General features: G+C 31.2%; 1 protein-coding gene across 1 annotated transcript; it reads right to left on the bottom strand.

Annotated features, from left to right (window-relative positions):
• Positions 1-2,179: 2,179 nt before the first annotated feature.
• On the bottom strand, positions 2,180-8,951 carry LOC148236316 (serine protease inhibitor 77Ba-like). The gene is made up of 9 exons (XM_088182230.1): positions 8,893-8,951; positions 8,739-8,825; positions 5,437-5,567; positions 5,116-5,367; positions 4,899-5,046; positions 3,689-3,903; positions 2,708-2,911; positions 2,505-2,640; positions 2,180-2,434 (listed from the first exon to the last, which is right to left on the bottom strand). Exons 2-9 carry the CDS (start codon positions 8,749-8,751, stop codon positions 2,307-2,309), a joined length of 1,227 nt encoding a protein of 408 aa, XP_088038356.1. The 5' UTR covers positions 8,752-8,825; positions 8,893-8,951; the 3' UTR covers positions 2,180-2,306.
• Between the last annotated feature and the right edge of the window lie 4,709 nt (positions 8,952-13,660).

The raw sequence follows: 13,660 nt of genomic DNA, 5'->3' as shown, positions 1-13,660 counted from the left end.
ACTCTAAAGTGGATCTTCCAGTGAACTTAACTCCATGCTCCTCTCAACAGCAAGTTTTGTTTCACGCCTCTTTTGATAAGACAGACAATTACAAAAAAAATTTTCGTCGACCGCTAAAGCATAGTACAAATGGCGATTTCAATAGCAACGGAATGCATAGTATTCGCGATTAATATTTTTGATCTAAGACAGATACACAAAAATTCGCCTTTGTATGTCCCACGCCGACTAGTTTTGTCACTGGGATTTGTGCTTTAATAGAATAATTTGGCTAAGAGCTTTTCGACTGTTTAGGGACCTGTTTTTTAATTTACGATATTTTCTTTTTCATGCGACATACTTTATTATAAATAATGTATGTGTCAAATTAAGGAAAATGTTTAAAATAACTGCTATATAGTATGTACATATATTATATAATTTTTTATATCATGCGGTTGAGAACAATGACCACTTGTTTTTGGAAACACCCTAAAACGTTTAGCGCAATGAACATTCATTATATATTTATGTACGATAATAAAAGACAATTGTAGGTTGTTATCAAAGAACAAAACATTAAGACTCACCATCGAATTATAAGTGGCCCGCATACAAGCAAAACCTTTTTTGACAATTAAATATAAAATAAAATTATTGTATTTAAAAAAAATATACTTACCAAAAGCAAATTTTAAAGTAACGGTAAAGCATTGCAGATTAATATTTTTTCATGTCTATATTAGTTTTAAGTAGAAATTCTTCTTAAAAACTATTTCTCGAGAATTTCTCGAGAAAAATCTCAAATTGTCAATTTAATTTTCATAAAAAATTAAATTTGTACGAATATTTTTAATGTTTTACAAACGCTGCATAGACTGGGTGGGTACGTGCCAGATGTTTGAAAATATGCATGCTTTTTTGGAAGCTTTTGATAGATGTCAAAAGTATATAAATCGCTAAAATTGGTAACGATGTTTTCAACTACTATAATCTAATAAAAACGATAGTAATCAGATAATGAGAGGCCGATTCGCGTGAGAATTGGCAGATTACAAAAATGTATGAGAGGCTTTCTACAAAGTGGTTAATATATTTATAAAAATTATAATGCAGATTTTGAGTAAAAGATTGGATATTACTGTGTATTTAGCAAATAATTTAATGACAAGACAATCAGTTATAACCAATCATCAATTTAAAGACAAGTAAAAAAAAGAGTGTCATATGATCTAGGGGTGCTTCTTATATACCGGAATGGAAGGTATCCATTTCACTGACGGAACACTGAAAACGGTGAATTATAATTTCTTAATGTAAGTTGAACTAGTTTAAAAACATATTTTTGCGTTTTTATTTGTCAGAAAATAAACAAATAACATGCTGGCCTTGGATTTAGAGACACTTGATTATCACTTCCAAAAAAATTAGTACCTCAATTTGACATTGTTTGTGTATGTCTTTTTTAATTGGAACAATTGTGTGAGGTCACAATGAAGTCACACTTTGAGTTAGGTACAATAATAATTATAAGGTCATTGCGACTATGAGCTCAACTAATTTCCTAAGCATTTAATGTAAATATAAATGTAAATTCTCTCTCTCTCATTCCATTATCAACCAAAAACATCGAGTTGTGAAACATAACCTTAAAGGATAAGTTTCACAACTCGATGTTTTTGGTTTGTATTATAATGTATATAGAAGCAGTATAGGTAAATTTTAAATTACAGCTATTATATATAAAGTATTTAAATCAATATTTTTAATAACTTGGTTTTAAATTGTAGAATTTTTACTGTCAATTTTTTTAACCAATATGCGCAACGTTTAAACAGCGTAAGACAAGCATGAAATAAAGAAATACATTTGCTTTATCCCGTACAAGTCTTACGCTACTTTGCAGTGGTAATTCTGTTATAAAACAGAGAAATGACTTGCTGGCGCATTATTTGTGATAAGGACCACTGGCGAAGTGAAAACAAAAATATATATTGCCTATACAAAATTTGTAATATTTTTTACGGTGCAAGTGCAAATTGCATAAGAACTATTAGTGATGGAGTTTTGCTATGCATAACTGTTTTTTTTGTTTGATACGCCAACAAAAACTTTGATACTTAAAAAATTGAATTACTGAACAACAAGATTAGATTTTCTATTCAGTAAAATTATTTCTAAAAAATAATAATAATAAAAATTGAGTCAAATATTTATTACAAAATGTTGTTTTTGTTAAATAATAATAAATAACATAAAATATTTATTATTACAAATGATGAAAAATACAAACACATATTTAATTATTTTATTACACAATTTATACATTAAACTTCCGAAGGCACTTTATAAACTCCACTAAATAAAATTATGTTATTCAACTTCTCAATAATAAAATAAACGAAGGGTTTGTTTGCCATAAACATGGTCGTATTCTTATTAGACATTTTTTCCTCTAAAAATATAAATAAAAATTGTAACTCATCTTAAACAAAAAAATTAATTTGATTTATTTTTAATTTTACCCTTAACAGCAGGAGACACAGTTCCTTCCTCGTTCACTTCTATCTTTCCCTTGTGAATAAGACGCGATAAGAATAGATTGTTTGACATTAACGAAAGATCTGCATAAGTTGGATCAAACACGTCGTAAATTCCAATCTAAACGTATATTAAACAATGAATATAATAACAGATTCGCATAAAAAATGATATATTAAATACATACATTGTTCAAAATCTCATTCATGACAATATCTGAAGTGATGGAAAATCTTGGTAAATATACGTCTACTTCGTCGTCTTCGTACATACGAGCAGTCTTAACTTCTTCAAACACTTCCTTTATATGGAAGTTTTGGAATTTGGAGTAAAAGTCTTCTAGTTTAATTCCGTAATGAGGCAACATTATGATCATAGAAAGCCTGTTTTCCTACAAAGATAAAATATTATTATAGTGTATATTGTTTTGTTAATTAAAAAAAGCATTTAAAAGTAATCTTATTTTACAGCGTTCAATTACTAAAGAAATATAATGAAAAGATTTGATTGATAAGTATAAAAATGTATTTATAAATTACTAAATTTTTTCACAAAAAATAAAAGTTTTGCAAATAAATATTTTTAAACCCATCATTATGCCTAAAAATATTGATTTGCAGTGAAATATCAATAATTCAATTCAAAGAAATTGTGAAGTCAGGTCAGAAGATCCAGCTAAATTTTTTCTTGAATTAAGTAAATTCTCATCTTTACTGTTTACTATGAAGTCACAGTAATAATTTGGATTATTAAAAAATTAAAAAATATGATCATTACATACCCTTGATAGTTACTAAGAAGATATATAAATATGTACAAGCTGTCCCAAATATCCCATAAGAAATGATTTTAATTATTATTTTTCATTAACTTGTAAGGCATCTTATATTTTATTAAAAAAAAAATAACGAGATCTTAAAGTTATTCTCCAGAGAATGCTGAATAATTTTTCCGTAGAAACGTTGAGAGAAGAAAAAAAAACATTTTAATAATTATTATCTAAGCTTGCGTTGAAAAAGAATTAAAAGTTTTTTACAATAAATTTTGAATTGTCGCTATTAAATATTTTTTAGAGAGCTGCGGAACTGCAGCACCCGAAGATGAAATATTCACTGAACTACAGCTCCACAAGTCTTTTAAAATATATTTTAAAAAGCTTTTATATTACCTCTCCGTATGGCAATTCAACGACCTGTGATTGAAACTGTTTCATGTTGACATAAGTGAAAGCAGCCCTTTTATACATCATGTTAACGTAGCCTATTATTGTTTTGCTATCTTCGTCGTAAAAAGGTTCTCTTTTCGTCAAAGAAGCGTCGAATGGAAGAGTCCCTTTGAAGAAAACTGCGTTGGTGACAATCATCTCTGCGTTTTTCAAATCATCTAAACAGAACCATTAAATTAAATTACTTATAAACCTAACATTATGTTATGATGTTGCGAAATAGTATGTTAGTAACATACCACTTCGCATTGTTTAAATGTTTGTATATTTGTATGTTAAAAAGTATGGGAGCCAAAGAAGCAATATGCTGTAGTAAAAAATACTTTTAAAGATAGGAGTCACTCATTTGTAGTGCGCATATTAATTTTCAAACAATAAAAGAAATTGTGCAAATATTAAAAAAAAAATTGGTAAAGATTCTATTTCCAAAATGGCGATCAATGATATCAATGTGTTAATAAGGAGACAAATTTGTTTTAAAGTTAAGCAATCGTTAAATGCAATCGCTGAATTACAATCCCATAATTGTTTCAATGTATCGATACAAGTAATATATGTTTATGGCAGCATAACATAAGTTTATAGAAGTGCCTTAAAGACCTAAAAAAGCACGTCAAGTTCTCCAATTTTTTTTTATAAAAGTTGATTGAAATCATTATTAGTCATATAACGGTTAATAAATCATGAATGTATAGCTAAAACATCGGGAGAAAATAAAAAGTATTATTAGAACCAAAACTAAAAAAAAAGTACGTCAAATACAAGCAAATGTAAAAGTTCTCTCTACTTTATATAGTATACTGCGAATTCTAACTATAATACAATGCGCCAATTAGTAGTATCACCTTGCAATTTTACGCCAGAATTGAGGGCAAACATCTTAACTTGTGCATGTGCATAATTCTTTTGCAATTTTTTTTATATTCACAAATAAAATGGACAATGTTTTGCGATCATAAAGGATAAAATAGCAAAATCTCTGAGTGAGCTTAAAACTATACCACAAATATTTTACAGATTAAATGAAACATGTATTATAAATTTGATGATTAAATTAACTTTGAGGGGTACAAAGAAAAATCAAGATCTTAACAAGAGTTGGTGTATAATATGATGAGTAAATTTTCGACTAGTTATAATCATTTATAAAAACCTCGATTGACGATGTTGGTAATTTTCCCTCTCGTTGCCTTTTTGATACGATCGTTTATATAATTAACCATATTAGTGTCTTTAAAATTCACTTTGTGTAACTCAGTTAAATAATATCTCTTAATTAAGTCTTCATATTGCTGTCTTATCTTAAATTATATTGATATAATAATTATTAATACATTAAAAGAAATCAACGCACTTCGATCGAAACTTACAGATTTTTTATTGTTTATAAATATCGAATTGGTCAACTCCATTTGAACCGTTGAAGAGTTTATCAGAAAAGCCGTGCCGATGATTTTGAAGCCATCTCTGATTACATCCGACTTATTCTTGGGATGCCTCAATACAGTCTGTAATTCTCCTAAAGTGTTTCCCAGAGCTCCTTCTGTGAGAACAGAGAGCATAGACCATACTGATATAGGATTGATCACGATGTTTCTTTTTGCGACGTCCAGTGCTGTTCTCTACGTAAGAAAAAAAGATAAATCAATAAGAGAAATATAGTAATTGATCGATTGATCTGATATACTAACCAGTAGTAGCTGTATAGAGAAAGTTTCTATTCCTTTATTAATAGTTTCTACAATTTCCTTTTCCCTTGAATTTAAGACTTGAGAGTTGACAAGGGTTAATCCTATGGCGAAGGACACAAACAGAAACGTAACTGAAACAAATAAACAACACAAAATTAATCACTATAATGTTTCACTGAAATTTTATTCGTATTATCTGCAAAAAAACTGTTAGTATTATATTTACACAAAATTTATTGGGTAAATAGAAAAACGAATATTAATGTCCCTCAACGTACGGCAAAAGAACATGAAGTGCTGTGAAACATCAAAATATGAAAGCTTCAATATCTCGGCCATATAATTAAGGACCAAAATACAAACTGAACCATCATTCAAGAGAAAAAACGGATGAAGAAGTATAGGTAGACATCACATCACACGGCTACGCAATTTAAGAGAATGGTTTGAATGCAATTCCACTGAAATATTCTGTACAATATATTAATACTAATAGTGTTTTATAGATTGTTTACAATACGAAACATCTGTAGTAATTATTCAGCTTAACAATTCAATTCACAGATTGTAAGTGAGTGCGAATATAAATAATTACTTGCATTGGAATTTTGTGTGCGATTGAATTTTTACAAAACTATTTATATATATGTATATTATTCAAAGCTAATGGAGCACATTCCTTATTCCAATATAATATTCATGTAAATTATAATAACAAATATAAATTTAACCCAACGCGTACCTAATACAAAACCTGCATTTCTTAACATCGACCGCTCATAAATGTGTACTGTTATCGATTCGTATGAAGCTATGTTAGTAGTACCATGTCGTAGTGATGTTAATGAAACAAACCGCAAAGTTTGACAGGGTAAGCCAAAATCACCTTATTTATTTATTATGCAAGAATATGCGCATAAAAATAAATATAACCTTATACAATATATCTATACAACTCGCTGTCGGCTCTTCACTATCGTGAGGTACCAAAGCTAGCAAGTGTGCGAATACCGGATTTTTGATTCGTTCTGATTTTTTCACAATATATCGAGAAAACTTGACTTAATGTATTTCTTAAGACAGAAAATTATGAGTATCATGATTTGAAATATCTCCGAAAAAATATTTACTACTATTATGTATTGAATTTTTTTATTTTAAATTTTTTTTTTTATTCTTTAAATTTCCATAAATATTTGCAGGTGATTCGTTTAAATGACATTAATTGATTAGTTTTGACACTACTATATTTTTATATTGATATTGCGGTAACAAAGTGTATCGTAATTAAATAACCAAAATTAATAATCTTGAGGACGAAATCGAAATAATTAAACTAGAGTTTTGAAAATAACCGAATATTCTGTTATTTTTAACGAATACCTGGTTATTTTAATTTCAATAAAATATTTGATTTCTCCATAGTGGCGTAGCTATGGGGGCCGCCCCGGGCGGCACTTGCTTGGGGGCGGCATATTCGCGATGGAATTAAATCTACGAATAACAAGAGCTTAACAATAATAAATTTATTATTTTAAGAAATGCTAATTTTATGACACTGCAAAAAAATGTATGGGAGGGCAATTTCAAGGATTGCCCCGGATGGCACATACTCTAGCTACGTCACTGTTTCTCCATATGAAATAAATATCTCAAGATGCAAATTTTTTTGCGAAACACATTTAAGTGGGTAGTTGGAGCGGTGTATTGAAAAAGGACAGGAAATTCCTAACTCCGAAAGTAAGTTTTGCAATATAAGTTTTATGACACATTTCATTTCGGCATCCTCAAAGATTTGCCGCTTAACAAAAAATAAAAATATTAGTTCATATTTAGAAAAAGTACATACGGCATACTCGGAAGACGGTTGTATACAAAAAACGCATACAACTCATAATATATTGTTGGTTTATTACTATTTATATTAATTTATTATTATATTTTTATAACTAAAAGCTTATAAATAATGAACATGAAAATAAATACAAATAAAATACGTAAATAAAAATAGAAAAGAAGAATGTAAATAAAATAAATATGACTAGTCCACAACAAGCTGCATTTTGTATATTTCTTATTTAAATAGACATGAACATTACAAAAAAAATATTTGACAGCTTTTTTTATAACCTTTTAAGAAATTACTTTGAATGCTTTTAATAAGAAAAAAATCCAGACTGTCTTAGTATCTATATACTTATAATTCTGTTATGTTTCATGATAATATGTATAATGGATTTTCCACCCTTTTCCCACTAATACTTGTCTGTAGGGATTCCAATCCCGGGATCCCGGATCCCGGGATCCCGGGATCCCGAACGATTTTCAATACCCGATGAGTCCCGGGATTATAAAACATAATCCCGAATTTTTTGGATTGATTGATTTATCAAGCACAATCGAATTATTATTGACAAAATCGTTATATTTCGTATACAAACTTGCGCGAGTTGCACGTGTCATCTGTGAATCTTTGAGGCTGTGAGTCTGAACGTGCTTTTTCAGCTGCAGGCTGCTTAGGAACCAAAATCAGATCAAGGCTAAATGATGAAACGCTTGATGCTTTGATGTTACTTCGTGAGTTTTTTCCAAAATAATGTTTTCCATTAATTATGTCTATGAATATACATATGTACATACATTGTCAAAAGTTAATTTTTTATCTTCTCAAATAAATAAATAAGACCTTCCCTTTTTTATTTTTATTATATTATTTTCTATTTTAAGTCCAAGACTAAAATTATACGTACTTTATACATTGTACGTTATAAAAAACGGATGTAAAAAAATATTGTATTATTCATTTTAAATTATTTTAATCGATAAAATAACATGAAAATTATCCCGGGACTGGTCCCGGGATCCCGGGATCGACTAATTGCAATACCGAAATCCCGGGATCAAAATTTTGGCCCGGGATTGGAATCCCTACTTGTCTGTAATGAAAATCCATGATTTTGTATGTCAAAGTGCAACCAATAACTTTTTGGGTTTCTTTGTTGCGACATATGATTTTTCAACACTCGTTTCCTTAGTTTTCATATATTTAAATATATTTCTTATGCTTCCCTCTTATGCATTAAACTGCAATATTTTCGCTCCAGAATTGCCAACAGGAAACCACAATACATTTTTAAATTTACTTATTTCATACTTGAAAAAATTGAAAAAAACATAAGTAATCGCTTTTATGTTTATTTGTGTGAGAGCAGTTATTGTAGGTTATGTTGTTAGTGAAAATCACTGAAAACAATTTAGTATGTCTTAAAGACGCGCACTGTATTATCTACTAGTAAACTAACCTGCTCGAGACATTTTTGTCTTGAATTTTCGTCCTAATTAACGATGCTGGATATATTATTTATATATTCGCTTGGCACTTTTTAAGACTAGATTAATAATACAAATGTTAAATCGAAAAAATACAAGAAATCCGAGAGCAGAAGAGCGACTGACTGTTGCTTAGGGTCACGCGCCATGCGTCATCGTGGCGAGCAAGTGCAACAAGAACTATAAACGAACTGGTTTTGAAAAGTGTTTATAAATATTTAATACCTCTACAGGATGGTCAGAAAGTCAGTGACAGAAATAATCATTTTTTAATATGTTGTTGCAGAATCGATGCTTAGAAGAATCGGGTTAAACTCTTTTGATCAAAAACTGCTTAGATATTCAATATATATATATATGTATCAAATAAAAAATCAAATGTCCAGCTCACGGGTGTGGACTATGGTTGACTTGGAGAGGGAAGCGGCTGTTTTCTCGATATTTTAGTAAGCGTCTTATCTTCTTTTAAGCTCGTACAAACTCAGTGAGTTTTCGGATAAACCTAATAATAATATTATCAGGAGCGAGTCTCTGGTAATTTGAGGAAAGCTTAGTGCTCGCCCACTTGTAGCTACTATGACCAATTATTGTGTAAATGATCGGATCCTTGTCCGTCTATTACTAGATTTTTTAAGTGTAAACAGGTTGCACTTATTATCAACAGATGGATTGACCTCGCTAAAGGTAATCTTAACAGTATGTATAATATCGTACAAATGCGTTAAAACTGTGCGTAAGATCTTTGTGTTTTTCTATGTAAAAAGTATAGAAAAGAACATTGTAAGAATATAATTTATACGCCAAAATACTATTTATACGCCAGCGTAAAAGTGTAACGATTCAGTGTAAGATGAATCAATATTCAAACCTCTGGGTTTCTATAGTTATTTTATTATGTTTAATATCTATATGATAAGATGAAGTAATTATTTATTAATTTATGTGCGAATTAATCGCACTCAATTATATCGCATTCATAACACGTGTATAAAAACCTGCTCTCGATAAGGAAAAAGTATCAAAATAATATATTGCGCTGTCATTAAAATACCTGATATAAATAAAAATAATACTTCATTATTCCTTCTGCTCAGTCGCTTCCTTCTTCATGTTCTTGGTCTTCAGTACTGACCATCAGCGAAACTGAGCACTCAGATCTTAAATACGGATTTAATAAATTAAAGACAGGGCGTTCTTCTAAACCTGATTTAATTCCCGATTTTATTTTGAAGGGTTGCGAAGTAAGTCTCGCTGCTCCTCTAAAATGTATTTATGATCTGATTCTCAAAACATCATCATTTCCTGATCTATGGAAATGCACAAAAGTCACCCCTATTCATAAAAAAGGTGACAAATTATATATAAAGAATTATAGACCAGTAGCAGTGTTGTCAGCTCCTGCTAAATTATTTGAAATAATTATTCATAAATATCTTTACAATCACTTTCAGCAAGTTTTATTAGACCAACAGCACGGGTTTCGTCCTGCCCGTTCCACTGTTACTAATCTTCTGTCGTTCACCAAAACGGTGACAACTTCTCTCGATGCCGGAATTCAAGTAGACGTCGTGTATACAGATTTTGAGAAAGCCTTTGACAAAGTTTGTCATACGTTATTATTAAAAAAATTGTCGAACCTCGGTTGCTCAGATAATTTAACTCGGTTATTTTCGAGTTATTTAAGCAATCGTAGACAGTTTGTAACCTATGGTGGCCGATTGTCAAAGGAATATTTTACCCCTTCGGGGGTTCCTCAAGGATCCAATCTGGGACCTCTGCTTTTTGTGTTATTTATTAATGACATAAATACAGCAATTAAAAATTCAAGTTTTTTTCTGTACGCAGATGATTTAAAATTATATAAATGCATTCGATCTGTTGCGGACTCCTTCTCTCTACAAAGTGATTTAGACTCTCTGTGGAGATAGGCTTCCGTTAACCGTCTGCCCTTTAGTGTCGGAAAGTGCCATACTGTGTCATTTTCTCGATCCCGTTCGCCATCAGCTTATTTCTACCATCTCGGTGGTAACATTTTGACTAGAGAAACTTCCATTAAAGATCTCGGAATCACTTTCGAGAGCAAATGGAGGTTCTCTCTACACATACACGACGTCTGTGATAAATCTTCCAAGATGCTCGGCTTTGTTATGAGGAATGCCTTTCACTTTGACGATCCGTCAGTTATTCGCATCCTCTATGACACCTTAGTTCGTAGCATTCTTGAATCGGGATCTATAATTTGGAATCCCCGAATAGCCAAATATTCCCTTTTAGTGGAAAAAATTCAAAAAATGTATTTAAGATACCTTTACAAAAGGACATTTGGTTATTATCCGTACTTATATCCCAGCGCCTTTCTTTTAGGGGCGTTGGGATATGATTCGCTGAATTCTCGCAGAAAGCTGTATGTCGCTAAGCATTTTTTCAAACTACTAAAAGGTGCTGTCGACAATCCAGCTATTCTCGAGGAATTCCAGTTTTGGGTTCCGGAACATTTTCGAGAATCACGATCGAGACCTCTTTTGATGGCAGTTAGGGCTAGGACATCCGCACTTGCCGACTCGCCTATAGCTGTGGCCATACGGCTCCTTAATACGCTTGCATTACATATTGACCTGTTTAATGTTAGCTACAAGGAGCTGATCCAGTTTGTCTCATTTAATTTTGATATTTTATAATTTTTTGTTATGTTTATTATTTTTAAGTATTGTTCTATTTATGTATATATAGCCAGGGGCGTATATTCAGGGTGTGCTAGGTGTGCGGCGCACACCCGCAAAACCATCTAAAATATAAATTTAGAAATTTAGAAAATTTAGGGCATAAAGCGACATCATTTTGCATACAGTAGTATGCAAAATTATAAAATTTTAATATGCAGTGTATAGTATGCATTGGTATTTGTCAGTCGCTCTAAAAGTTTCCGCGCGACCGACACGCTATGTATTACTCATGTGGCGCGCCGACCTTGAGTGCGGCGGCCGACTAAAGTAAATTGTTCCGAGATTTAACGGCTGAAGTCGATCTGTCGGCTGGCAGCGCTCAGTAGTAAAATTGGTCTCGAATTTGGTGCGCGTACTTCAAAAACTCTTGCGTCCGTCGCTGCTTTTTTATTACATTATATCACAATAACAGGTCACTCATTTTTTATATTTTGGCGTAAAATAGTTTATTATCTTATTTACATATGATCAATATTTAATTTTCTATTCTAGATTATATTTTTTTATTTACCCCAATAATGATGAAGAATACTGTATTTTAAATAATCCATTTTCAAAAAGAAGTTATGAAATTAAATTGAAGATAATCAAAATTGCCAAACCACGTCCACCTCTTCCCAATTTATTTATGAAGCATAAAGACAATAAATGTGAATATACAAGACATTTTTCATTTTCATCATATGAACGAACTGAGTGGTTAACAGGCTGCGAACTTCGATCTAGATTGTTCTGTTGGCCATGTTTATTGTTTTCCAAAGAAAGAAGCGTGTGGAATAAAAGTGGATTTGCTGACCTTAGTCATCTGATAAAGGCACTGAAAAAACACAAAAGAGCGCAGTCACACGTTCAATCATTTTTTTCTCTCAAAATGTTTGGAAAACAACGAATTGAAGTCATGATTGACACTCAACGTAAAGCTAATATAAGTCAACATAATGAACAAGTTAATAAAAATAGAGAAATATTAAAACGAATGATTGACGCAGTAGTATATCTAGGAAAACAAGAACAACCTTTTCGAGGCCACGATGAGTCCTGTAATTCACTAAACAAAGGAAATTACCTTGAATTTTTAAATGCACTTCGAGAATACGATTCTGTTTTGGATACTCATTTAAATACTGCAACGGTGTTTCGTGGTACTTCCTCATCCATACAGAATGACATAATTGAAGCAATTGGTGATGTTCTCACAGCACAGCTCTCGACAGTTTTGCGTTTTGTTTATGAAGGTAAAGTTTACGAGCGGTTTATTGGCTTTACAGACGTTAGCTCTGATAAAACAGCCGATGGCTTATTTTGCAATTTCAAATTCAAGAAAAATTAGTTGGACAGACTTATGATGGGGCGAGTGTAATGAGTGGGCATATTAATGGTTTGCAAGCCAAAGTACTCGAAGTTTATCCATTGGCCATTTTTACACACTGCTATGCTCATATGTTGAATTTAACATTACAACAAGGTCTTTCCAATATAAAAGTGTGCAAATCATTCTTTCAAACTTTAAATGGATTGTCTGCATTCTTTTCGAAATCTTCCAAACGAATAAATGCTTTACAAGAGTTTGTAGGTAGAAGACTTCCTTCTGTTACACCTACAAGATGGAATTACACATCACGGTTAAGTAACACAGTGCAAAAATACAGAAATGAATTTACGGACTTTTTTCGAGACGTCGTGAAAAATTGTGAACTATGGGACCCCGACACTATAATAAAAGCACGAGGTTTTCTTAGCTTTTTGGAAGATTTTGAAACAAGAAAACTTCTCCACATATTTTCAAACCTTTTTGGAAAAACTGATGTGTTATACAACATTTTACAATCGAAATCTTTTGACATATTATATTGCTGTAAGAAAGTTACCGAAATTTTGCAACAACTCAGACATGAACAGGAAAATAATTATGAAACATTATGGGATTCTTATGTAACGGAAGAAAATTATCCAAGACTGAGTAATGATTTGCTTGTTGAAGAAAAGCACGCGTTTAGCCAACTATTTAATACAATAGTTGATAATATATGTAAGCAAATTGAATACCGTTTTTCTTCAATGTCCAAATTGGAATATTTTCACCTTCTGGAGAAAGAAAAATATGAGCAATATAAAGGAAAATTTCCAAATGAATTACTTACCAAACTGCAACAATTCTATGGAACATTATT

The sequence above is a fragment of the Plectrocnemia conspersa genome, unplaced genomic scaffold, assembly GCF_051122295.1.
Source record: "Plectrocnemia conspersa isolate PC_06_02 unplaced genomic scaffold, ASM5112229v1 ptg000003l, whole genome shotgun sequence".
NCBI classification, from domain to species: Eukaryota; Metazoa; Arthropoda; class Insecta; order Trichoptera; family Polycentropodidae; genus Plectrocnemia; species Plectrocnemia conspersa.
This window is presented reverse-complemented; position numbering and strand designations above follow the sequence as displayed.

Bases quoted from the DNA above. Each gene is read 5' to 3' on its own strand.
- LOC148236316 (XM_088182230.1), bottom strand. The intron at 5,368-5,436 runs GTTAGTATATCA...TTTCTTACGTAG, and splicing joins TCTCTATACAGCTACTACTG to AGAACAGCACTGGACGTCGC. The intron at 2,912-3,688 runs GTAATATAAAAG...TTATCTTTGTAG, and splicing joins TTGAATTGCCATACGGAGAG to GAAAACAGGCTTTCTATGAT.